A 27106-nucleotide genomic window follows, 5' to 3' on the forward strand; every position below is an offset into this window, starting at 1 on the left:
AGGGTCCCCTGGGTTGGCCGTGTCCTTAAAGGAAGGTCACAGTGCTTATGCAGCCAGACTCCCCGCGTATCTCTCCCCCTTGAGGTTCTAGCGCTTGTTCCCTGGCACTAGCCCTTCAGGCCTAGGGGTGGAACCAGCCCTCCACCCAGTCCGAAAGCAGTACTGCCCCCCTCATGGACCCAGGCGTCTGTAAAGAGCCCTCTTTGCAGCTCTTCTCAAATTAGCCTTAATTTGTGTGAGCTTGGACTGGCCTGAAGCCTGGACTGATACACTTTCCTTGGAATTTTCTACCTGGAGCTGGTGGAAAAGAGTGTTTTTCCTGTGACTCAGAGCTGTTTATGTGTTTGCCTGGGGAGCAAGCAGCCAGGCCTCCTGTCCCAGAGAAAGAAGCCACTTAGACAAGAGGCACAGGGTTCCAAACATCCCTGTCGCCCCCAGGCTTGCCCCACCCATGTCTTCCCAGTGTTGTGAACCAATCCATCCCACTTCTTTTTCCAACTTAAGATAATATGGATTGGATTTTTGTCAGCAACTGCATTGTATAGTGGACAGATTATTCTAACACTATTGGAAGTCTGAAGAGAGGCATGATGGAGGCCATGGCAGAGCCAGGAGGGCTTCCTGGAGGAGGAGGTGCTGAGTTGAGTCCTGAGGGTTAGTACAAGTTCAGGTGAAGCAACCTGAATTGGGTTCGGGGGGCCACACAGAGTCCTGTGCTGCCGAGGGTGAGAGTCCAAGTGACCACTGTGGGCAGCAGAGGCGACAGAGGCCAGACCTTTGGGCCTTGAAGCCCAGCCAAGGAGTGTGGACATTACCCCAGGTCGATCTGAGTTTTTCAGATTTCTCGAAAACTTCACTACACAGAGTTGGGAGAACTTGAACCACAGGACAAACAAAGTACCATCTCCTAGAACAAAATCTGTGCTCTAGGAGTTGAAGGAAAATATTTTTATGCTAAAACAAACCTGGAGCAGAAAGTAAAATTCCATCCCTTCCCTATATAAAGCACGAGACTCCAAAGATATCCCATGGTGGTCAGGATGATTTGGGGAGGAAATCTGGAGCATCAGTTCCTGGGATAGTGGGGTCATCAAGGGGGCTGCTAACTGGAGAGGGGTCCAGCCGGGTCTGGCTGTGTTGTGAAGGCCCAGCAAGACAGGGATCACCCAGACCACCCAGCCCTGCAGTCATCCATCCATCATCCATCCATTCATCCCACACACAACTCATCACTGTGGTGAATGCTGGGGACCCAGACATGAACAAGGCAGGCAGGGTCCCCTCTTCCACATCAGCATGTGATCTATCCTGTGATGCCCCCTCCCCACCGGACTTCCCTGATGGCTCAGTGGTAAAGAATCTGCCTGCCAATGCAGGAGACATGGGTTCGATCCCTAGGTAGGGAAGATCCCCTGGAGGAAGAAATGGCAACCCACTCCAGTATTCTCGCCTGGAGAATCCCATGGACAGAGGAGTCTGGCAGGCTACAGTCCATGGGGTCACAAAGAGTCAAACATGACTGAGCACGCACGCACGTACCCTCCTCACTAGCCCAGCAAGGGTCAGCTACTCATCTCTACGGCCTTATAAACAGTTGGCGCCCTGTAAGTGCTTGCTGACTGAGTCAGTACTGCCTCAGGATGTTGCGTGAGGTTGTGTGGCCCTGTGTTTTGGATCAGCGGAGAGGCCTGGCTCCAAGAGGTCCCGGCTCCGACTCTGCCCACACGGCAGCTCCCCCTCGGGAGGCTCTCCTGCCAAGAGTGATTTCCTTCAGGGCCCGAGGCCTGTCCAAACAGCAAGGGTGTGCAACGTAGCCTGTGGTATGGTTTCCGCCCCTCAGTAGTATGCTGGGAGCAAGTAAGCAGATCCTACCGTCCTGGGCCTCTCCAGGGTCCCTGGGAGGAGACAGCACGCTATGGGCTTAAGGGTTGGGCCCTGGAGTCAGAAACCTCTGGGTTCAGATCCCAGCCCTGATGCTCAGGGGCAGTGACAGCCCAGTTTCACCACTATGAACCTTGGTCTCCTCTTCTGCTGACTGGGAGGGTCAACCCAGCTTTGTGGGGAGGAGGCCCCGAGCCTGGGTTTCACGTGGTTTCATGGGCCCTTCAGGGGAGACCCATGGCCAGAGGCACGGGCTCCAGTGAGAGCAGGTAGTGTGTCCCCCACCACACCCGTTCATCACACAGTAGGGGTCCCTCGGGTGCCAGGGCCTTCGTCTTACACAAAGTGGGCTCTCAAGTGCTGACCTGGGGTGGGACCAGCAGGAGTCCGTGAGAGGCGGCAGTTCTGGGGTCCTGGAGAGCAGGCCAGGGGGCCAGAAAACACTCTACAAGTGGGGAGCCTCAAATTAGGTGTTCAGGAAACACTGCCAACTGATGTCACACTCACCCACCCATGTTTGCTGAGCACCTACTGTGTGCCAGGCACTGTGCGCGGGGCCTCAGATGGGGCGGGACCTTCCTCAGGGCTCCCCACCTGGTGGGGGAGAGCCTGGCCCTGCGCGGAGGTCAAGAAAGACTGCTGTGGGCCTCGGCTCAGCCCCTCCCGTGTGTGGGCCTCGGTTTCACGATCCACAAGCCGGGGAAACTGAAGCTGCCAGAACCCCAGAGGATGGTTCTTGTTGTGGTCCGTGCACGGGCTGGAAAAGAATTTCCAGACATGAGGCAGAATGAGAGGCGAGCAGAGTTTATTAGAGTGGGAGACGCTGTTAGAACAGCAGGCCCGCTCAAGGGAGAGTTGAATCTTTTCACAGGCTAGTAGCCAAATTTTCAGAGCTTCAAGATAAAGAAATTCCTACTGGAATGGTGGCATTAGGTAATTAGTTAGGATGCTATAGGGTGGGTGGGTATTTTACCTAATGTGGGATCAGGGGAGTGGCTGGTTTAGATCTGGAGGCTCACAGCAAAAGTTGCTATGGAGCTTGGTCAGTCCCAGAGATTTTTATCCTGTGACCTTGGTACAGGGCTTCACACCTGTGACCTTGGTATAGGGCACCACAGTTCTCTCTTGGGTCCTGGCAGCCCTGATGGGATGTGACTCCCAGGTCTCCCTCCCCAGGGGCCTACTGATGACCTGGAAGCCCCTGGAAAGTGCAGAGTCTTCGAGAATGTGGCTGGGGAGGCCAATTTGCCAGCAAAGCTGCCCATCCAGCAGTCAGTCCTTCCTCCTGTACTTGTCAACGTGCCCAGGCTTCAGCTCCACCTCCCGGGGATCACCCGGAACCTAGAAGTCCCTAAGGGAAGACCGATCTTCTCTCTTGGGTCTTAGCTGTAGTCTCTGTGTCCTTCCCAGCTGCCCTGGGGGACAGAGGGCACCTCCACACATGCACAGGGCTTCCCAGATGGCTCAGCAGTAAAAAATCCACCTGCCAATGCAGGAGATGCCAGTTCAATCCCTGGGTCAGGAAGACCCCCTGGAGTGAAAGTGAAAGCACCATAGCTTGTCAGGCTCCCCTGTCCGTGCAATTCTCCAGGCAAGAATATTGGAGTGGGTAACCATTCCTTTCTCCCCTGGAGTAGCAAATGCCAACCCACTCCAGTATTCTTGCCTGGAACATTCCATGGACAGAGGAGCCTGGCAAGTTACAGTCCATGGGGTCGGAAGGAGTCGGACATGATGGAGCACACACACGCTCTACACCGGCACATGCTACAGAGTCAGTGGGGAACATTCTTGCAACTGTCCCTTTCGGGCAGAGAGAAACCAGCACAGGTTGACAATCCCGTATGTGGCTTCAGGTACCCGCAGCAGAGTCTCTCAGATATGGCTTCCAGACAGAGCTCAGCCCGCTCTTGGTACACGCCAGCTGCCTGGGTGGTCTGGTATCAGAATGAAATCCAGAGGCCAGAAGGAGCCTGGGTTCAAGTTGCCACCAATTTCCGGCAAGTTCCTTCTGGAGCTTCAGGCAAACCTACTGGCTGAGTAGGAAAAAAACAGACCCTTCACTTGAAACCAGATGTTAGCATCTGTCCAGGAAGCCTGGAGTGCTGCAGTCCACGAGGTCGGACACGACTGAGCGACTGAACTGAACTGAACTGCACCAGCCCAGGAAGCGGGCTCCCCCGCCTTCCCCCCCACTGCCTCCCCGCTCCAATCCTAACTTGCAGGCTGGGTCAGCCACCTCCCCGCCACACGGCAGACGAAGACCCTGTTTAGAGGAAGCAGCTTCTTAGCGGGCACCTAAAAATATTGACTTGGGTTTTTTTTCTTTAAATAGAAAGGAAATTCAGCTCACTCCACCCCAGTCCTCCTCCTGCTGGGTAGTGAGTGGGCACCCTGGAGACCTCACCCAGACTCAGCTTCCCCGACACTGAGCAGCTACAGCGGTCTGGGAGATGGAGCTAGGACAGGGTGGAGGACAGGGAGGGACTCGCCCACTCCTGAGGGCAGATTCCTGGGGCAGGGTGGGAGGGCCTGACTGACTGTTTTTAAAAAATTTATTTGACTGCGCCATGTCTGTTTCTTTCAGCATGCAGTATCTTTCTTTGCAGCATTCGAACCCCGAGTTGTGTCATGTGGGATCTAGTTCCCTGATCAAGGATGGAACCCACACCTCCTGAAATGGGAGCATGGGGTTCTTAGCCACTGGACCATCAGGAAAGTCACAGACCCAATGTCCAAAGCACCATAAGTCTGGAGGCCCTGGGCATCTCTGTGACCTAGAAATCACAGGATGAAGGCATAAATGACCCCTGATGCCCCGGGACACCTGGCTTACTGACCTGGTCTCCTCTAGATCTTCGAGGCACCTGGCGGCCGGGCAGGCGCTCTCCCTCTGGCTCAGACCCCGGGGCTCTGTGCTCTGCCTGGGCCTGACAGCCCTGCTCCCATGTCTCGGTGGCCGGCTCAGGTGGGTCCTCAGAACATGGGGAAGAGCTGTCCCAGGGCCCCCTCCAGGCGGGATACCTGTCTTGATTCGGAGCCACCGTGGAACACTCCAGAGAGATGCTTACGCTCATCAAGAGATGCTTGACCGTCTCCAAGAGAGGAGTGAAGGGAGAACCGTGTGTGGAGTATGGCCCCCAGGTCAGAGCACAGATAGGTCTGGATGAACACAGGAAGCTGGCCAGCGGGATACCTTGGGGAGAGGAGATGGGGGATCCCTTTGTACCATTTGAAGCTCCTTTTTTGGACTTGATTTGTATTTTAATCAAAATAGTGCATGCAAATAGTTTTTAACATTTCAGAGTAAAGTAAAACAAGTAAAGCAAAATTCCCCAGCAATTTCCTGTCCCACCCCTCCCTACGCCCAGTTGCTATACCCAAGAGGTGGCTACTTACAATTCTTTTTTAGCTATTTCTTCTGATATTCACAGCTGTATTTCTCAACAGCTTGTTTATTTTTTCACTATGACATCATCCAAATGTAAGAAACCATATCGAATAACAGATAAGATGCTGACTTTTGAGCCAGATTACTTGGGTTCAAATCTAGACTCTGCCACTTACTAGTAGAACAAGAATGAATAAGTTATTTATCTCATCATGCCTGAGATTTCTTATTATAATGTGGGATAGTAATACCTGCCCTATGGGGCTCATGTAAGGAGTGAATAATTTACACATGTACTTTGGGCCTGGCATGAAATAATCTCTCAAAAACTGTTGGTCATCAACATCATTTATTATTATCATCCTTTCATGAGAGTTGAGAATCCACACTCTCTCCTTCCAACTTCATAATATGGTTACATCATTATGTTTTTATTTTTTTTAATTTTTGGCTGTGCTGGGTCTTCACGGCAGCACTCAGGCTTTATTTGCGGCACTTAGGAGCTTCTCTCTAGTTGTGGCATTTGGGCTTCTCTACTTGCAGCACAAGCACACGGGCTCGGAAGTTGTGGTGCACAGACTTCCTTGCTCTGCGTCATGTGGGGTCTTAGTTCCCCGATCAGAGATCCAACCCAAGTCCTCTGCATTGCTAAGTAGATTCTTAACCACTGGATCACCAGGGGAGTCCCCACCATTCTGATTAAATAAACATTTACTGTATTTATTGTAAGGACTTACCTGGTGGCTCCAATGGTAAGGAATCTGCCTGCAATGCAGGAGACCGGAGTTTGACCCCTGGGTTGGGAAGATCCCCTGGAGAAGGAAATGGCAACCCACTCCAGTGTTCTTGCCTGGAGAATCCCATGGACAGAGGAGCCTGGTGGGCTACAGTCCGTGGAGTCACAAAGAATCTGACATGACTGAGTGACTAAACACACATACATACACATACATCTAAATATGATTTATAGCCGAGCCACACGGTATACTATGATTAAATTTCCTTTCTGGTGTGTGTTTTGCTATGTTTTTCCTGTAGTTAATTATTGCCTTGTCTTTTAATTTTCTATCACTAATTCTTCCCTCAAATCCCCGAGAAAACTGTGACTCCCCTCTCAACACAGGCACCCACCAGTTCCACTTCCAGAGCCTTGCGGCCTCCAGCTCCAACCCTGCATGGTTACTCCCCGAGCGAGGGTCCAGCATGGGCAAGGGCCGTGAGAATGAATACCCAGATCCTGCTTCTAAATCTTCCTCTCCAGCAAAAGGAATCAGGGCTCCTTGGGGAAATCGCTGTAGCAGGGCAAGCATAAAATGAGCCTGGAACATCTCGCTCTGTAGGAAAGGACAAGCAGTAAAGGTGACACATAATCTGAAATGGGTCTTTCTGCTCTGAAGGCCTTTATTGGGATGACTGGCAGAACTCATAGGGTGTGAGGATTAGCTATGTTCACATCCCAAAGCGAGGCTCCTGATTTGAAGGGATGCGTTGTGCTTAGGTAGAGGAGTAGCCTTGTTTTGGGGGGTGTTGAGGGATCATGTCAGAACGCTCAAGTGATTCAAGAATTTTTCATTATTATTATTAATTTTATTATTTTTGTTGGGCTGGGTCTTCAATGCTGCTTTCTCTTCAAGGGCTTTCTCTAGTTGCAGCAAATGGGAGCTACTCTCCAGTTGTGGAACACAGGCGTCAGTAGTCGCAGCACGTGGGCTCAGTCGTGGCGCATGGGATTACAGCGCATGCTGCTGTTGCCCTGCAACATGTGGAGTCTTCCCAGACCAGGGATTAAACCCGTGTCCCCTTGGTTGGCAGGCAGATTCTTATCCACTGTACCACCTGGGAAGTCCAAGGGAAAAAAAGATTCTTTACATTGTTCTTGCAACTTTCCTGTGAGCTTCAGGTCATTGAAAAACAACAACAAAATTATTAGTAAAGGTAGAGAGTTGTTAGGGAAGTGGTCATGTCTTCTCTTTGCTATAGCAGCCCACAGATGATGCAGATGCTGCTGGTCTGGGTCCCTTCGTGAGGAGGAGGCAGGACTTCCCTATAGTGAGATGAACTTGGAGTGTGGATGATAAGTCAAGACTCTGAGCTCTGGGAAACTGGTACCATCATAATCTCACCTATCCTGACCAGCTTGGAGGCTCTGCTCAAATATCTGCCATCCTTGGCTCCCCTTCACCTTTGAAAGTGAGGCTTAGAAAGCTGATGGAGGGACTTAACCCGACAGTCCAGAGGTTGGGAATCCGCCTGCCAGTGCAGGGTACATGGGTTCGACCCCAGTCCAAAGAGATTCCACATGCCTTGGGGCAACTAAGCCCTTTCTCCACAACTACTGAGCCCGTGCTCTAGAGCCCGAATACCACAATGCAACAAGAGAAGCCACCACTGCAATGAGAGGCCCGAGTAGGGGGATGGGAGGGTGGGGGTGGTGCTTATCCACGGGTGGAGTGCACTTGTTTGTTGAGGGCCCTCAAGTGTGTGAATCTATAGGTCTTTGCTCTTGGACGATTTAGTTTTTCCCCAGAAGATCCCTCGGGTTTCTTGTCTTTGGGGGAAAAGCTTGGTCGCCAGTGCCCTGGGAGCTGGTGAAAGAAGCAGGGTTTCCACTGTTACCAAATCAAGCTTGAGTTCACTCACCCGCTCACAGTAAAGCCAGTTTACTGCCCCTAGGTTGTGGTGAAGGACAGTTCAGTGTTTACTGCAGGCACCAAGCAAGAAGTCTAGGCAGCTGGTGCATAAAAGGCCTGAACTCCCCAAAAGCTTTCAGGGAAAGGTTTTTTTTTTTTTTTTTAAAGACAGGCTGAGACTTCCCTGGTGGCACAGTGGATGAGAATCTGCCTGCCAATGAAGGGGTCACGACTTTGGTCCCTGGTCAGGAAAGATTCCACATGCCTCGGAGCAGCTAAGCTGCGCACCCTAGAGCCTTATGCTCTACCACGAGAGAAGCCATGGCAATGAGAAGCCTGCGCACTGTGGTGAAGACTAGCTCCCACTTGCCACAACTAGAGAAAGCTAGAGCAAAGCAATGAAGACCCAGAAAAAGATAGGGGAGGGGAGGGGGGTTGTGATCAGTTTGTGGACATTTTTCTGATTGGTTGTGATTGGTGAGTGGTGAGGTAAGTGGGAGTCAGCATCATTAACCTTCTGGTTCCAGCCAGCCTGGGGTCTGTATGCTTATGGGCAGGATACAGTTATCTTCCACCTGCTGTGGGTTTCATGTGCTTAGCTACGCAGTCCTGTCCAATTCTTTGCCAACCTTAGGACTGTAGCCCTCCAGGCTCCTCTGTCCATGGGATTTTTCAGGCAAGAATACAGGAATGGGTTGCCATTTCCTCCGCCAGGGGATCTTCCTAGCTCAGGGATCGAAGCCGAGTCTTCTGGGTCTCCTGCATTGCAGGTGGATTGTTTACCTGCTGAGCCATTGGGGAGGGCTTCCCTGGTGTCACAGGTGGTAAAGAATTTGCCTGCAGTGCGGGAGACCTGGGTTTGATCCCTGTGTTAGGAAGATCCCCTGGAGAAGGGAATGGCTTCCCACTCCAGTATTCTTGCCTGGAGAATTTCATGGACCGAGGAGCCTGGCAGGCTACAGTCCATGGGGTCATAAAGAGTTGGACACGACTGAGTGACTTTCACTTTCCATTGGGAAAGGTCACGGTGGGGGTTTTAGTATCTGCAAATAGCTCAAAGTTTTAGCTCAGTTCAGTTCAGTCACTCAGTCATGTCCGACTTTTTGCGACACCATGTAATGCAGCACACCAGGCCTCCCTGTCCATCACCAACTACCAGAGCTTACTCAAACTCATGTCCATTGAGTTGGTGATGCCAGCCAACCATCTCATCCTCTGTCATCCTCTTCTCATCCCGCCTTCGATCTTTCCTAGCATCAGGGTCTTTTCAAATGAGTCAGTGATTTGCATCAGGTGGCCAAAGTATTGGAGTTTCAGCTTCAGCATCAGTCCTAATGAATATTCAGGACTGATTTCCTTTAAGTTGGACTGGTTGGATCTCCTTGCTGTCCAAGGGACTCTCAAGAGTCTTCTCCATTCTGTGCAACTGAACCACAGTTCAAAAGCATCAATTCTTCAGTGCTCAACTTTCTTTATAGTCCAACTCTCACATCCATACATGACCACTGGAAAAACCATAGCTTTGACTAGACGGACCTTTGTTGGCAAAGTAATGTCTCTACTTTTTAATATGCTGTCTAGGTTGGACATAACTTTTCTTCCAGGCAGCAAGCATCTTTTAATTTCATGGCTGCAGTCACCATCTGTAGTGATTTTGGAGCCCCCAAAAATAAAGTGTGTCACTGTTTCCACTGTTTCCCCATCTATTTGCCATGAAATGATGGGACCAGATGCCGTGATCTTAGTTTTCTGAATGTTGAGTTTTAAGCCAACTTTTTCACTCTCCTCTTCCACTTTCATCAAGGCTCCTTGGTTCTTCTTCACTTTCTGCCATAAGGGTGGTGTCATTTGCATATCTGAGGTTATTGATATTTCTCTCGGCAATCTTGATTCCAGCTTGTGCTTCATCCAGTCCAGCATTTCTCATGATGTACTCTGTATATAAGTTAAATACGCAGGGTGACAATATGCAGCCTTGACCTACTCCTTTCCTGATCTGGAACCAGTCTGTTGTTCCATGTCCACTTCTAATGGTTGCTTCTTGGCCTCCATATGATTTCTCAGGAGGCAGGTCAGGTGGTCTGGTATTCCCATCTCTTTAAGTATTTTCCACAGTTTGTTGTGATCCACACAAAGGCTTTGGCATAGTCAATAAAGCAGAAGTAGATGTTTTTCTGGAACTCTCTTGCTTTTTTGACATTAAAGAACATGGCTAAGCATATTATCTGTAGTCCTTGAGGAGCAACTAAAGGTCCCTGGCTTTGTTTAATGGCTAAACTATGATTATTTTGCCTTGCTTGATTGTTTTCCTCCAATCTGATTCCCACTCAGCAGTGGAAGTGATATATGCAAAATGTGTATCAGAATAATTAACGTGCTCACAAGGCTCTAGGCAGTCTGCCTTCTACCTGTCCCTTCAGTCCGCATGAATGCCCCCTCCCCCATCTCTCCTGGCTCCTCCAACTCCCTGCTGCAGCTCCTCCAAGTGTCAAGCTCCCACCTGCATGAAGCATCATCCCAGGGCCTCTCTGCCTGGATTTTCCTTCCTTGCCTGCTAGTCATCCCCTGCCTCTCCTCCATCTCCCAGCTCTCATCCTATCCGACCCGATTCTGTCTTCCCATAGCATGCTTTCCCATGTACCCCTTCCTCTGTAGACTTGTCGCAGGAGTTATTTTCATTCTTCCTTTACTCGGAGCTCAGCACACTGTAGGCTCTTGTATCAGTAGGCTGTTGCTGCGTAACAAACCACCCTAAAACACAGTGGCTTCCAGCCACAAATCATTTATTCTCAGTCACATTTCTACAGGATGGCTGGGGGCCAGTTGGTACCCCCAGGCTTGACTGGGTGACTTTGCTTTGGAACCTAGGGCTCCCTGATGTGGCTCAGAGCTCTATGCGTTCATCCCAAGGACAAAGGGGTAGCAGAGACCCTTGAGAAGCTCTTCTGATGGTCACAGAGGTGCTAAGAAGTAGAGCCCAGTGGTGCAAGCTCATTTCAGTCTCTGTTTGAATCACACACTGCTCACATCCCATTGGCCTAAGCAAGTCTGAGCTCCAGGTCACGGGGGTGGGGAAGGACCATCTCCAGTGGCTGGGTAGAGGACAATAAATATTTCTCTCCAGCAGTTTTCAATCAGCATTTGCTTGAGCAAGATCAAACATATGGGAATAAACAGATGCAGAATTCCAGGAGGGTCCTGCATGCTTTGCAAGTTTGACAGGCCCGGTGCTGGCCTTCAGGAAAGTGGGAGATTTAATGCAAAGGTCAACATTAAGATCCCATGGAAGAACACAGAGATGCCCATCCAATTTCATCATGGCCGCAGAGGGAAATCCTGGGGGTGGACTCTCTCCTCACTTTGCTAATCACTCTAGTGATTTCTCCTTTCATTACACCGACCCTGTAGATGCCCCACAGCCCACAGCCGACCAGCGGTCAGCCCTGGGCCCACTGCCTGAGAGAGCGTGCTGCCCCATCGACCACACCCAGCAGTGCCCGCTCCTCTCAGTGACAGACGGCGTGTTCCCATGTCTGGAAGTTAGCTCTCAGACCCCATTCCCAGGGTCAGGCAGGAGGCTGACTGAAGCTTCCCTGCTCAGCCTGGAACCTCGGCTGGGCAGCCTTCTCCACTGGCAGAATCCTCCTCCACGATCATACTATAGGTTTGGATACAATTCTTTCTCTGTTTTAAAGTTTATTTGTTTAGTTTCGGCTGTGCTGGGCCTCTGTTGCTGCACAGGCTTTTTTGCTAGTTGGGGTGATCAGGGTCTACTCTTGTGGAGCACGGACTCTTGGGCACGCAGGCTTCAGTAGTTTCAGCTCGTGGGCTCTAGAGCACAGGCTCAATGGTTGTGGCGTGTGTGATGCCTAGTTTTAGGTGCTCCATGGCACATGGGCATCCTCCCAGACCAGGGATTGAACCTGTGCCTCCTGCAATGGGAGGGAGATTCTTCACCACTGAGCCACCAGGGAAGCCCCTGAATACCTTAATTCTTTCTTCTTCCAACCTGATCTCCCCTGGAGAGACATATCCAGGACATCGCCAGTGAGGAAACAGAACTAGCATCACCAATTCCCAGCCAGAAAGTGCCAGGCTTTGTGCAGAAAAGTGAAAGGACTGGTGCTGTCAGCTCTTGGAGGCATTTTGCCAGCAGTGAGGCAGAATGCGAGCTGATTCATCTCATTCTCCAAGCTGGTCTCTTGTGGAATCAATGCTAAACGTTAGAAGCTCACAGCACAGAAGGGGAGCTCACTCCCACTAAAATGCTTGCTTAATGAGTGTGGTGGGAGAGCCTCCAGCTGGAAGAATGGGCATCCTGAGATGAGCATGGAATAGAGAGGTCAAACCTGAGTCTGGACTCATTTTCAAGGGGTCGACCAAACATAGCAAACTGCTGTGGGGGAACAGGAAGGAAATATGAGTCCCTGACTATCAGAGGTCTCTGCTTTGTCATTTGGGATGATGGGTGACCTTTTTAGAACCTTCTCATAGAGTTTTAAAAATGTATATATTTGTTTGGTTGTACCAAGTCTTAGTTGGAGTATGTGAGCTCTTAACTGCGGCATGCGATCTCTTAGTTGTATCATCTGGGATTTAGTTCCCTGACCAGGGATCAAACCTGGGCCCTCTGAATTGGGAGCATGGAGTCTTAGCCACAGGACCACCAGGGAAGTTCCATATATAGAGTCTTAATGGTTGAACTGAGTCCACTTGAATACACGTTTGTTCCTAAAGAAAAATAGTCCACAGAGCAAATTTATATAAAATGACTCTTCATTATCACTTTTTACTCTCTGAAATGATCTCATTTACTGTTTCCTTTCTGTCTCTCCCCCTCCCATGGAAATTCTTTGAGATCAGCAGCCCGGTCTATTTTGTTTACTACTCTCTCTCCAGCCTGCAGAATAGTGCTGCTCAATACTTATTCATTCAGTTCTTCAATATTTAGTAAAAGAATAAATACTTGGAGAGGTGCTTCACTTGTATTGGCATTTGACTATAATATTGAAGATGTTCCCATGGGGGAAAAATACACTGAAAGACTATTGAAAATGTCCAGTGGAGAGTCAAGATAGGCATCAAGGTCTCAGCCACTCACTTCTAGGCACTAAAAGTGTTTTCAAAGAACTTTACAATAATTATTGTGACAAATCCAAGGTCATCTATTCATTTCTTCTCAAGGTCATAGGAACTCTCCTCAAGCCTGGTTGCTACCCAATATCTGATTTAAAGTAGCTGAGGACTTCCCTGGTGGTCCAGTGGTTAAGACTCCATGATTCCAATGCAGGGGGCACAGGTTCAATTCCTGGTCAGAGAACTAGTATCCCACATGCCACATGATGCAGCTAAAAAATTAAAAAAAACAAAAACAAACTAATATGCTGAAACTTTGCTCAACATCACCCCCTTGTTCTGATGACCAGCAGTGTCTGATAGAGCTACACCGCAATATCACACTCTGCCAGCAGGTGTCACTGTCTGCTAATTATGTGATCTGGAGTGAACCGCTCACCCCACCCCCTGCAAAAGAGTTAAGAGAATATGTCTACTAAGTCCAAGGTGGCACAGTGGTAAAGAATCCACTTGCCAATGCAGGAGACATGGGAGACTTGGGTTTGATTTCTGATCAGAAAGATCCCCTAGAGTAGGAAATGGCAACCCACTCCTGTATTCTCCCAGGAAAATACTATGAGCAGAGCAGGGCAGGCTACATTTCACGGGGTCAGAGAGTTGGACATTACTGACTGAGCACCCACACACTAACTCATGAATGCTCTAAGATCAAAGTTCTGAAAGGTAAGGTCTACTCCAGTTTCACTTCATGACATAAGTATATCTCATATTAAGAATGCAGAATGGGTATAAATTTGAAAAATATGTTTCAGTTCTTTTTGTTCTGGTGGATCTTATCACACATTTGTGTTGTTGATTTCATGCTTTTCTAGAAAACTTATTTTTCTTATTGTCAATAATAGTATCTCTGACTCACTTTGTTGTACAGCATCAAATAACACAACACTGAAAAACAGTTATACTCCAATAATAAAATAAAGTAATAATATTTAAAATGGGCCTATTATCTTGACATTCCTCAAAACTTTCTGCATTTCAGTTTAACACAATACCTTGCACATGTTGTGCTCAATTAATAGTTGTGGCATGACTGCTACCCTTTCTCCACCACCAAATTCTGGGAAACATGCAGAGCGATTCAATAGATGAGGAAACTGGGTCCTAGAAAGATTAGATAACTTGCCCAAGGTTACACAGCTGGTGAATGACAGTGCCGTGCTGGAAGATTCTTGAGACTACAAGATCAAACCAGTCAGTCCTAAAGGAAATCAACCCTGAGGATTCATTGGAAGGACTGATGCTGAAGTTGAAGCTCCAATACTTTGGTCACCTGATGGGAAGAGTCGACTCCCTGGAAAAGACCCTGGCTGGGAAAGATTGAGGGCAGGAGGAGGAGGGGGTATCAGAGGATGAGGTGGTTAGATAGCATCACCAACTCAATGGCATAAGTTTGAGCAAACTCCAGGATATAGTGAAGGACAGAGAAGCCTGATGAGTTGCAATCCATGGGGTTGCAAAGAGTCGGACATGACTTAGCTAATGAACAACAGCAACCAAGATTACACAGCTGGTGAATGGCAGCTGGGGTTTGCATTACTTGTCTAATACCAATCTCTTGTCCATTTTCTTCAACCAGCAAAAGGGACTCAGAGTCAATGGGAGCCCTGAGGCGGTGGGAGCATGAGAAGGCAGCAGAAGTCTGCTCTAAAGGCTTGCAATATGTCTGAGACAGCTCTGGACAGACCCTTTATCATCACAGACAGCAGCTGAGGGATTTCTTTGGTGGTCCAGTGGTTAAGACTCCAAGCTTCCCCTGCAAGGGGCATGGGTTAGATCCCTGGTCAGGGAACTAAGATCCGGCATGCTGTGTGGTGTGGCCACAAAAGACAAAAAGAAAAAGCAGCTGACAGCTAATTTGTTATCTAACAATTTCTCCCTATAATTTTCCTGAAACAGATTAGAGAAGGGAGCAAACTGTGCTTCTGCAAGTGATAAAATCTAAGTGGAGGTGGAGGTGCAGTTGTGGGGGGAGATGACACCACCAGAAGCACAGAACCAGGCCCCCTCCCTACTCAACCCCATGGAATGACAGATAAGTGGTTTAAGACTTGAGTCAGTCTTCAAATTCCTGGATGGTATTTATCTGCTGATGTCACAATATATAACAACCCTGATACTGGGAAAGACTGAAGGCCAAGAGAGAAGGGGGGGGGAGAAGATGAGATGGTTAGATGGCATCACCGACTCAATGGACATGAATTTGAGCAAGTTCTGGGAGATAGTGGAGGACAGGGAAGCCTGGCGTGCTGCAGTCCAGGGGGCTCACAAAGAGTTGGATACAACTTAGGGACTGAACAACATGTATCTTTTTAACAAAACAATACTGTTCAAGTGCTGATAGGATGAGTATACACCCCTTTCATACAATCTGGACTCCACTATTGCTCAACACTGTTCCGGGTCACTGGGGGATGACCAGCTTCCCAGCATCGATCGGCCTACCTGCCCACGTCCTGGAGAAGAGGAAGGCTCACTCCCCAGGGATTCCTCTGGGAAATTTAGGTCAGCGCGATCTTATTACCCAACTGGATCAGAGCTGATATGTGAAGATTCATGCTGAAGGAAGGGGGGTGGGAGTGCTGAGGCTGTCTTACCTGGAACAGTCTGTTTCAGGGTCCTCACATCAAAGGTGGGGTCTCAGGTCCCAGATGGATGGACTGCCACTTGAATTATACCTTGATCTGCCTCAGTCTAAATTTCCTAAAGGAAATCAACCCTGGATATTCATTGGAAGGGCTGATGCTGAAGCTGAAGCTCCAATACTTTGCCCACCTGATGCAAAGAGCCCACTCATTGGAAAAGACTCTGATGCTGGGGAAGATTGAAGGCGCGGGGGCGGGGGGGCGGGTGAGGGCAACAGAGGATGAGATGGTTGGATGGCATCACTGACTCAATGGACATGAGTTTAAGCAAACTCCGGGAGATGGTGAAGGACAGAGAAGCCTGGTGTGCTGCAGTCCATGGGGCCGCAGAGTCCAACACGACTTAATGACTGAATAACAACAGCAAAGTTGAACTCCAAGCTCTGCTACCACGAGGCCTTTCACCAGATACTCCTGCTGATGCCGCAATCTTGGCCTCTGGGCAGTGGTGCCGAATTGAATCTCTGAAACAGAGTTTTGGGTGACAGAAAAGAATACCCTTATTGCTTTGCCAGGCAAAGGAGGCCTCTGTGGGCTCCTGTCTTGGAAAACTATGTGTTTCAACACTGGAGGATTTGATGAGGAGTTTTATAATAGTACAAGGGTGGGGTTGCTGGTAAGACTAGGCTGCGTGCAGGGCCTGCAGTCCTTTAATCTGGTCTCAGGTGATCTTTATTTTTAAATTTTTTGGCCACACAGTCAGGCATGTGGGATCTTAGTTTCCCGACCAAGGATTGAACCCAAGTCCCCTATAGTGAAACAGAGGAGTCTTTTTTTTTTTTTTTAATTTTTTTTTTAAACAGGAGTCTTAACCACTGGACTGCCAGGGAAGTCCATCAGGTAATCTTTCTGATGAACTTTGGTTTCTTCAGTCTGGCCTCAATTGGTTTCCCGAGGCATGGAGAATGCTGACATCTTCCCTTTGTTGGGTTTCAATTCTATGTACTTAGTCGTGTCCAACTCTTTGCGGCCCCATGGACTGCAGCCCACCAGGCTCCTCTGTCCATGGAATTTTCAAGGCAAAATACTGGAGTGAGTTGCCACTTCCTACTCCAGAGGATCTTCCCCAGCCAGGGATGGAACCTGAGTCTGTTGTGTCTCCTGCGTTGGCAGGCAGATTCTTTACCACTCATGTCCCATCAAGGGCTTCTGTTAAGTGTGTCCCTTGAGGCAGAATGAGGAGCCTACCCCAAGGCTGTTTCTTGGTTGTTCCTCCCTTGACTCTACATAGCCCCTCTTCCTGGATATGCAACTGCTTGAAACAGCCCTTTAGAACTCAGGGGTAGGTGCTGGAGGCTGAACGGAAAGGCTCCCTGTGCCCAGGAACCCCTACAGGGTTCACTGCCTGATCTCTACAGTCAATGTAACATTTCCACCCTTATAGTTATGGTAAAGATGAAATTACTATGGAACCACATTCTTCTTAACAGCTTCTCAAATGTGAATCTTCGTGCCCTTCAGTGAACACTACACACTATTGTGGGTGAAGAATGTAAAGAGATTTGGTCTTTAAAAAGTTCTCTTTAAAATCTTCCCAGTTCTAGAGTGCAAGTGACTTCTCTGTTGAGGGGAGTGGAGGAAAACTCCTTTGGTGGCTTGGAGCCAGCTGACACTTTTACACGGACAAGTCTTGGTGGGGTGGGGGTGGTGGGTACCCACCTGGCACTCTTTCATTCACTCAACAAACATTCATGGGAAACCACCAGCTGTATGCTCAAGGCCATCAAGAAGCTGGTGAGGCCCTGGTACTGGCCCCCCTGGGTCTGGGAATACCAAGACACCTTCCCTGGGCCCACCTAGAGGGAAAATGCCTTAGTGGGGGGTGGGCTCCAGCAGGACCAGCAGTCCTTGGATTATCTGCTGGCCAATGAACTGCTCTCCTGTGCCCCAGAATTACAGAATTTTTAGTTTCTGGTAATTTGAGACGAGGGTTTCCTAGGTGGCTCAGTGGAAAAGAATCCACATGCAGTGCAATAGAAGTGGGTTCGATCCCTGGGTGGGAAGATCTCCAGGAGAAGGAAATGACGACCCACTCCAGTATTCTTGCCTGGAAAATCCCATGGACACAGGAGCCTGGTGGGTTACAGCCCAGGGGGTTGCAAAGAGCCGGACAGGACTGAGCGACTAAACAACAAGCAAAGCCTTGCTGCCAGGGTTATTGAAATAACCCTGACCCTCCCAAGAGACCAAAAAAATTATTATTAGTAAGCCCCCGCCCGCCCCCTCTCCGCCCGCGCCCACGCTGGCCCAGCACCGCTGCAGCCCTCCGGGTGTTGCAACCAAGGCCTCTTACCCAGCGGAGGCTGCCCAGAGTTTCCCAAAGACGCCTCCGGAGGGACACAGCTTCGGAGCCGCCCGGAGCGCCCCGATGGCCTCCGGGTGGGGCGATGGCGCAGGCAGAGGAGGGGGGCGGCGGCTGCAGAGGCTGTGGAACGACCGCCGGGCACGTGACACACCATCCGCCCCGCGCCCCAGCCTCGGGCCCAGCAGCGCACTGCGCCCCCCGCGCGGCCGCCTGAACCCCAGCCGGGGGCGGGGCGAGGCAAGAAGAAGAGGGGCGGGGCGGGGCGGGGCGGGGCGGGGCGGGGCGGGGGCGGGCCGGCCCCGCCCCTAGCGCGTTCCTTTTTCACTTTAAAGCCTTCGGTTGCATTTTCTTCTTTGCACAGAAGTCGCGCTCGGGCATCCTGCGCGCTCGCAGCAGGCACCAGGCTCCAGCGCTGGCGCCGGGGCCGCGGGGAGGAGGCGACTTCGCTCTCTGTGGCGGGAAGCCTCCTCGGCTCCGGAGAGCGGGCGGCGGCGGCAGCCTCCCCAGAGCGGTAGGCAGGGCCGGGCGCGGGGACTGGGTGGGTGGGGGTCCTGGTCGGGCGCGCGCTGGGATCGCAGCACCTGGGGACCCGGGCGCGGGGCTGGGGTGGGGTCCCGCCTGGAGACCCGGTACGGGTACGTAGGGAGCCCTTCTCTCGGCGCGGGTCCCGGGAGAGGGGCCCGGGGCGCCGCCCAGCGCTGCTGCAGCTGCTGCCCGTGCAGGCGCGGGCAGGTCGCACGGCCCCGGGCCCCACCTGCGGGGACGAGACGGGGCGGGAATCCAGGCGGCCCCGGAGACCGTCGGACCCGGGATTGAGCCTTGGCGGCTGCAGACCTAAGAAGGAGCCCGGGACGCGCGGCGGCCCCCGGCGACTTCTAGGTGCCCGGACGCCGGGGGTGGCCTCGGGACCATCCCTGCGGCGGAGGCGGGGGCGCCGACCTGCCCCTTCCGCTCAGGGGTAGCGCGACCCCGCTCCACGGAGTTACTTTCGCTTTTCCCTCCGGCGGGGACCGAGATCCGCAGCGCGGCCCAACTAGCACCCTTGGGGGTCCCCAGCTCTCCGGCGGCGCCTCCCCCGGGGAGCCTGCCGGGCGACACCCCTGGCGGCGCCGCCCTCCCCGCCGCCCCGGAGCCGCCGCGGCTGCTTGAGCAACCAGGGGAGAGCTGAGAGTTCTGTCGGGAAATCGATTAAAACAGAAAATACAGAGCAGCCCGGGTCAGTCGGTGGTAGCTGTCCTGTTCAAGTTCAAGGCAGAGGCTCCCGGCAATGCTAACGGCCCCGCGGGGCGATGGCTTGGTATGCCGGGGAGGGATGGCGAATTGTGTGTGTGAGTATAGTGTGTGCTGAGTATGTGTCTGTGTGCGAGTGTGTCTTTGTGAGCCTGTGTGTGTGCGTGAATAAATGTATGAATGTGCATGTATGATGTGTTTGTGTGTGCGTGTGTGTCTTTGTGCGAGTTAGTGTGCACCTCTGAGTGTGTGTGTGGTGAGTGTGTCTCTGTGAATGTGTGTGTGTGCATGTGTCTGTGTGTCTGACTGCACCTCTGAGTGCGTGTGTGTCCGTGTGGCATGAGTGTGTGTGTGTGTGCCATCCATGGTAACCTGGCAGCGGGGATCGCTGGCTCCTGGATCCGCTTAACTTGCCTTTTCCTGCTTGGTTCTCAAAACAGGGCTGCCATGAACCAGGGTACAGGGGAGGAGGGCAGGGTGCCTGGTACCAGCTGAGGAGGGTGCAGGCTCCTCCCTCCCGCTTTCTTTTTCTCTGAAAATGAACTGAACAGTTCGGGGGTGAGTTGGCAGGGGCCGCTTCCTGAGTGAGTAATATTTAATTAAATGCTCCAGCCAGTAGCATCAGAAACTGGTCATGAGTTGAGTTTTAACAGGTGTTGATTGTAAAAAAGCATCTCTGGTGACTAAAGCCTGGTGTCCTTGAAAGAATTCTCTCCTGGGTAGAACATTTAGGGGGGGCAGACCTGGAATCCTGGTTTGGGTGTGAGGACAGAAAGCAAGCGAGGGGGCGGGGCTGTCCCTCCCTTTTCTGATGAACCCGTTCCTGACACCACCCCCTCCCCAGTGGCTCCCCCACTGAGGAATCACAGAGCTGGGGAAGCCGTGTCTTATTAATACTTTTGGGGTATCCATCTGGGCCCACCCTTCCTTTCCTGGCAGAGGCCCAGAGAGGGTGGCTGGCTTACCCAAACTGCACAGCCAGAGCTTGTGGACCAAATCTCCGGAGCCCTAACTGTTGCTGGTTGGTTACTGTCATTGGTTACTGTCGCTAGTGCTGAGATCATGGGCCAGGCACTTCGTGTCTCCCCAGATGTCAAGTGATGGGCTGGATTGGATCATTTCAGTTTTCTTGTTCTCTTACTGCTTTGTCTTCTGCAGAATGTGCTTTACCCAGTAGATGGAGAGAGAGAGAGAGATGGGGTGGCATGGCCTAATGCAATAATAACTCTACAAACTTCCTTTCCTTTCCCAGTCTGGCTCCAACTAGGGAAGCAGAGAGAATAAAAACAGAGGCACATTGACCGCAGTGGCTCTGACAGTCACGAGCAGGGCAGGCCTGGCGTCAGAGAGGTCAGGGCTTTAGGGAGAATCAGTGGGTTCTGGGGCTTATTAGGAGGGAGTGGTTCTGCCTGGGGTCCCCGATGATGTCACTTTGGAGCTGGGAGAGAATACTTTCATTGGGCTGCTCCAGCAAGTCTGAAACGACCCTTCATTGGGCTCCCTTGGGTTGCCTGGTAAAACTCTGACATGCCCCTGGGGAATCATCTTCCTTTGAAGCAGGGGAGGGTGTTAGGTGTCCAGCTGGTGGAGGCCCACACTGCCTGCTGCTTTGCTGAGAAGGATGGATGCGTGTTCCCTCAGGGCTGTACCTTCTCCCACCTTGCCTCTCCTCCCGGGTGAGCAGAGACTTGCCTGCCTTGTATTTTCACATTCAGTAAAACCTCTGATTCATACAGTTCGCGAGCTGTGCTCACGAGCTTAGTCTGGGAATTTTGCAACAATTCCTCCCAAGAGCTAGGTTCTGGCTGTTGTTCATGATCGATTTATCTTTGTTCCTGAAAAGTTTGAGAATGAGCTTCTTAATCAGGACAGAAGCACAGGGCATGCCTCGGTCCACCTAGGGATGCATAATCTCATCTTTCCTCCACAGGCCTGACCGATGAAATTCAGACTTAAAAGGACCTTTATTTTGGACTTTCAGCCGAGTGCTCTCCTATATCTCGGTTATCTGATAGACCCCCCACCCCAATCTAAGAGTAAAAATTCTGCTCCAGTAGGTGCCAGGCGCTGTGCCAGGATGCTAAGTGCTTTATGGGTGAGATCTTGTCTGATGCTGATGGTGGTAAGAATAATAATAATAAAGAGAAATAATGTTATAGCACTGCTACTAGGCTCTGATCTGAGTCCTTGACACATTAACCCTTGTCTTTTTCCTAAGAACTCAGGGCAGCAAGTGAGTTCTTTCGCCGTCCACATGGCTTGGCCAAGGTTAAGGATTTTGGCACCTAAGCCCTTAATCAGTACAGCCTCCCACCTCCATCACCTTAGCCTTTTCTTAAGGAAGCATGTGTTAATTTTTAAATAAAAAATTGTTATGATTATGGAAAATTTAAAACATATACCAAAATTGAGAGAAATATAAGGTTCCCTCACCAGCTTCAAGTGTCAGCATGCACACACATGAATGTATATGCATGCATGCACGCCCGCCCCCACCCACACACAAACACCCGTCACACACACACACTGTTCCTGGCTTGTGTGTGGCTTGGATGCTTACTTGTGTCTGACTCTTTGGGACCACGTGGACTGTAACCCACCAGGCTCCTCTGTCCATGGGATTCTTCAGGCAAGAATACTGGAGTGGGTTGCCATTTCCTCCTCCTGGGGATCTTCCTGACCAAGGGTTTGAACCGGTATCTCTTGCATCTTCTGCATTGGCAGCAAATTCTTTACCACTGTGCTACCTGGGAAGCCCTTCCTGGCTTGTTGGGAAGCAAATCTTAGACATAATTTCAGGTCACCTGTAAGTTGTTCCTAAGAAGCTGTTAGAGGAAGCATTAAGTGTCCAAGGGGCTTCCCAGGTGGCGCTAGTGGTAAAGAATCCACCTGCCAATGCAGAAGACATAAAAGACGTGAGTTCGATCTCTGGGTCGGGAAGATCCCCTGGAGGAGGGCATGGCAACCCACTCCAGTATTCTTGCCTGGACAGTCCCATGGACAGAGGAGCATGGCAGGCAACGGTCCACAGAGTCACAGAGTCAGACACGACTGAAGTGACTTCATGCACGTAAATGTCTAAGATGTGGGCTTTGGAGGGTGAGCTGGGGTAAAGGTACTTTTCCAGACTTGGAGCTGAGGGTCTTTCCTGGCTGGGCCAAGGGGAGGGTGGCTCCTAGAGGGGCATCTGTCCTGTTGCCAGCCCCACCCCCGCAACCCCAAAAATGTTTGGGAAGCTTCCTGCTGTTTTGTGTTTTAAAAGTTCTGTTCCTTGCCCAACATAATGAAAAAATGTGTCTGCTGGTTGGGAGACATAGCACACAGGCTCCCTGGGCCTCCCTTGGAGGATCTGCCAAGGCACAACCCTGGCTGCGCCCCCCCCCCCGAGGCTGGGCCTGGGCAAGGCAGGCCTGGGCTCTTAGGCAGGGCTGGACAGCAGGAATGTGGAAGTGGTTGATCCACAAGTGCTGCGCCAGACCTAAGCCTGATCTTAACCGTCTTGAATTCCCCCTGTGGGTGATGGTGGGCATGGGAGCCTCGGCCGCCCTCAGGGTACCTCTGGAGGAGTGAAGGGGGCGGTGGGTCATGCGGTCCCAAGGCTGTGGGCGTGTGGGATGTCAATACCACACTGAGTAGGAATCTAGGATCAACCTGGTGACATGGTCTTGACAGGTGCCCCAGCTGTGAACAGCCCTCACTGGACAAGCTGCTTGTGGTCACACACAGCTGCCGGCTCTGCCCTCGGGACGTCTGGTTGTTCAAAATGTTGCCTTGGGTTCCGTCACATCTGTTTCCTGCCGGGCGGATGGCAGTGACCACATTTTCAGGGTGAAATTGGCAGGTTTGGTGACTTGTTGGGCGTAGGGCATGAAGAAGTGGGGAGAGTTGCAGGTGTCTGTTGAGAGGTCAGAGTGGATGGTGACCCTTTAGGGAGGGCTGGGGGCTAAGGAGTCATGGGCATACCTTAAGCCTGTTCCAGGTGGAGATGGTCTCTGCAGATATGTCCAGATGGCAGGTAGGCCTAGGGCTCAAGAGAGAGGTCTGGGCTGGAGACAGAAACTTTGGAACCTTCTTTTAAAGCAGGTTAGTGCCATCCCACAAGAGAGTGTTTGGCATGAGATGAGGCGTGCCTGGGGCATGGAACCCTTATTCCCAGCATTTCAGCTAGAACTGGGGAAGAGACCCGGGCACTAGCATCCTCAGCCTAGTGTTCCCGCCTGGCCTGTGTGTCCTGGGAGAGTCCACCCCGACAAAGAGGGTGTGTGCTGGGGTCTCCATGGTTGGCACCTGAGTGCCCAGAGTCCATCTGGAAAGACTCCTCTTGGCTTAAGGGTTTGATTCTTCTCTCTCTCTTTTCTTATTCATGGTAAAATAAACATAACATCAAAATTATGTCTTAACCATCTTTACAAAATTATTTTATTTTTGGCTGCACCGGGTCTTTGTTGCTGCCCGAGGGCCTTCTCTTGTTGCAGCAAACGGGGGCTGCTCTCTGGTTGCGGTGCATGGGGCATTTCATTGCCCTGGCTTCTCTTGTTGTAGAGCGGAGGCTCCAGGTACACAGGCTTCAATAGTTGTAGCCCGTGGGCTCAGTAGTTGTGGCACACGGGCATAGTTGCCCCGTGGCATGTGGAATCCTCCCGGACCAGGGATCGAACTCATATCTCCCGCGTTGGCAGGTGAACTCCCATCCACTGTATCACCAGGGAAGTCCACATCTTAACCATTTATAAGTGTACAGTTCGGTGGTATTAAGTACTTCACTTTGTTCTACCACCATCACCCCCTCCATCTCCAGAACTCTTTTCATCTTGTAAAATTAAAACTCTATCCCCATTAAGCTCTAGCTCCCCACCTCCCCTCTCCAGCCCCTGGCAACCACCATTCTACCTTCTGTCTCTGTGAATTAGACCACTCTAGGCCCATCAGATAACCGGAATCACATGGGATTGTCCTGCTGTGACCGGCTTACTTTTCCCAGCATGATGTCTTCAGGGTTCATTTGTGCTGTAGCCCATGTCAGAATCTCCTTCCTTTTAGGGCTGAATAACATTCCATAGTATGCACAGACCACATCTTGCTTATCCATTCATCCGGGGGTGGACACTTGGTCTCTGCTTTTTCATTGCTCTCCCAAAGAGTTACAGGCTCCCAGGAAGGGGCCCTCATCGTGGGCCTTCGGGGTCCCTGTGGGGATGCCGAGGAGGGGGGCTCTGATGGTGGGCTCCCCGATGTGACTGGCCCAGCCTCACAGCTTGCTGTGCCCTCCAGCTGGTCAGAGGTGGATGAGGCTGCTCCTGGGGTCATGCGGGGACCTGGGAGCCAGGGTCACAGCCAGCGGGGAGGGGCCCCAGGACTCAGGCTTCACTTGGCCGAGAGCTCCCAGACCTGCTGTTCGGGCGGGAGAAGCGGCCCCTCCAGCCCCATCCAGCCTCTCGTTCCCAGGGCAACACACACCTGGCTTCCACTCCCTCACTCCCCGGGCACTGGCAGGTCTTTCCAGCAGCTCCCGGAGGTCCCCATGCTAACTGCCCAGGCTCTCCAGGACCTTCTAGTTCACGTCCACTCACCATCCTGCTGCTTTAGCGCTATGGCCCCCTCTCCGCTTAGAGAGCACTCTCCCCCACCCCCTTCCACCCGGACCACTGCTGCCGCCTCTTGGCCCTTTCTACCTTGTCTCCCCAGCAGACCCCTCGCACCCCCACCCACACCCCCTCCTCACATCTCTCTTGGGCCACCCACTTCCTCATGCCAGCCCCCCTCGCCCCCTCCCAGCTTCAGTCACCAGCATCTGAATCCTGCTGACTGCTCCCACCCCTTGGACTCTTGTCATAGGACCTGACCACCAAGTTTTCTTTTTTTTTTTTTCTGACCACCAAGTTTTCAGTTCACAGATCGGCATCTTCCCCCACGGCTCCGTGGACCATCAAGGACTCCAAAACAAGCCTCTTCTTGTGCGCTGTTATTGACCCACTCGTGTTCATTCTTTCATCCAAATTTTTATTGAGCCCCTGCTGTGTGTGGCCAGTCTGCTGGGGCTGAGAATACAAAGGATGGAGTTGAGGGGGGTTCCTGGCTCTCCGGGTCCTGTCTGTTGAGTGGGAGATGCAGGCTTGTCTTCCTGATGACCTTACCCTGGGGCGTAGAGGGATACTGAGAGAGAGAAGGTCATCGCGAGGCAAGTGGGCCTTTCAGGTGGAAGGATGGCAGGTGTGGAAGGTGCGTGTAGGCCAGTGTGTGGCTGGAGTGGGGCTGAATGAGGGCAGAGAGGATGGAGAACACCAGGGGATGAGTCTGCGGGGAGAGGGGCAGGGATATTAGGAAACACTCCCACAGGGAGGAGGGAACACTGGGGGATGCTCCCATGGGGAGGGGATGACACTGGAGGGTGCTTCCATGGGGAGAGGGGACTTTGGGGGCTGCTCCCACGGGGAGGGCCGGAGCCCAGTGGATGCACTTGGAGGGTGTGCGCTCGTGTGGACTCTTCAAGGCAGTGACTGTTTCGGGGCAATGACTGGTTCCGTCGGCTGTCTCCACCTTCTTGGCCATGAGTCCCCACAGCAGGGTGGCTGAGTCTTGGGCCTCCATCATGGTGGGTTACATGCTGCTTCTTACTCCAGTTTGCTCATTACATCTTCACTAGGCAGCTTTGACTGTGGAGAGCCCTCTGGGCACCGCAGAACTGGTGTGTGAGGCAGGGGAGAACCCGTCTTCCTGGTGTATGCCTCTTACTCTCTTGCCCAGATGCAGGAGGGAGTGTGGGGGATGTGGGCATAGGTGGGCAGGCAGGTTGGGCTTGGGGATGCTTGAATGCCAAGCTGAACAGTTTGGATGTGATGGAGTCACTATTGTAGGAAGAAGAACCACACACAGGAGATCAGGAGGAGAAGGGGCAGCGTAAATGCAGGTACAGTGCTGGGCTCAGAGCACGGTCACCCACAGCCCCTTATTGGAGGTTGGCTTGTCCGGATGCTCTCCCAGGGGCTGTGTGTGGCCACACACACAGTGGCTCCATCTTCATATTGTCAGTGAGGCCTGTAGAATAAGTAGGTGCTGCCCCATTTTACAGATGAGGAAACTGAGACCAGTTCAGGGCTGCTGGGAGCTAGGAGCTGAACTGTGCAGCCTGGCTCCTGGGTCTACACACTTAAACACCACGCTCTGCCACAGAGAAGGGGAGCAGCAGAAACGAGTGAGCTGAGAGACAGGCTAGAGGGCCACATGTCACCTGTGGCCTAGTATTGACCAGTGGGGGCTGACAGGAATCAGAAGTGGCCCTAGGTTTGAGGAGGAATGATGCCCACCACACACACACACACACACACACACACACACACACATGCACGCATGCACGCACACACGCATGAAAATGGGGTTGGTAGTTCTCACTCCAGGATGTCTCCATATGCTCTGTGATACTAGCTGATTATACTTTTCTTTTGTTAATCGAGCTGAGGTCCATAAAACACAAAACTAGCCATTTAAATTTCTTTTTTTTTGCCCGTACCATACAGGATGTTGAATCTTAGTTCCTCGGCCAGGGATCAAAACTGCACCCGCTGCAATGGAAATGTGGAGTCCTAACCATTGGACCACCAGGGAAGCCCTCCAGATTACCCGTTCTAAAATGGGCAGTTCAGTAGCAATCAGTACATTCACAGTATTGTGCAACCAGCTTCCTCTAGTTCCAAAACGTTTTCCCTCCAAAGAGAAAGCTTGTACCCATTGAGCAGTCCCTTCCCATGTCCCTCCCCCAGCCCCTGACAAGCAGTCTGAGTCCTGTCTCTATGGATTTGCCCATTCCGGATATTTCCTATACTTGGAACCATCCACTCTGGGGCCTTTTGTGTCCGACTTCTGGCTAATTATGTGGGGCACAGCAGATTGAAGT

The 27106-nt window shown here is 51.7% G+C and overlaps 2 protein-coding genes across 2 annotated transcripts in view; one reads left to right on the forward strand and one right to left on the reverse strand.

Annotated features, from left to right (window-relative positions):
• Positions 1-3515: 3515 nt before the first annotated feature.
• LOC122451741 (translation initiation factor IF-2-like) lies at positions 3516-25387 on the reverse strand. Its single transcript, XM_043484654.1, has 7 exons — positions 25350-25387; positions 18972-19129; positions 18386-18739; positions 17974-18290; positions 6404-6564; positions 4722-5077; positions 3516-3917 (listed from the first exon to the last, which is right to left on the reverse strand). Exons 1-6 carry the CDS (start codon positions 25385-25387, stop codon positions 4858-4860), a joined length of 1248 nt encoding a protein of 415 aa, XP_043340589.1. The 3' UTR covers positions 3516-3917; positions 4722-4857.
• Positions 18327-27106, forward strand: part of SPSB1 (splA/ryanodine receptor domain and SOCS box containing 1) — a 71122-nt gene continuing 62342 nt past the window's right edge. Inside the window, exon 1 of the mRNA XM_043486318.1 lies at positions 18327-18496. The gene's annotated coding sequence lies outside the window, so the exon portion shown is untranslated. The remainder of the gene's footprint in view (positions 18497-27106) is intronic.

The sequence above is a fragment of the Cervus canadensis genome, chromosome 13, assembly GCF_019320065.1.
Source record: "Cervus canadensis isolate Bull #8, Minnesota chromosome 13, ASM1932006v1, whole genome shotgun sequence".
NCBI lineage: Eukaryota > Metazoa > Chordata > Mammalia > Artiodactyla > Cervidae > Cervus > Cervus canadensis.

Coding starts and splice junctions, on each gene's coding strand:
- LOC122451741 (XM_043484654.1), bottom strand. CDS start 25,387: ATGACCTTCTCTCTCTCAGTATCCCTCTACGCCCCAGG. Junction 19,130..25,349: donor GTATCCCTCTACGCCCCAGG/GTAAGGTCATCA, acceptor TGGTTGCTCAAG/CAGCCGCGGCGGCTCCGGGG. Junction 6,565..17,973: donor CTCTGGGCAGCCTCCGCTGG/GTAAGAGGCCTT, acceptor GCCCTGCTACAG/CGATTTCCCCAAGGAGCCCT.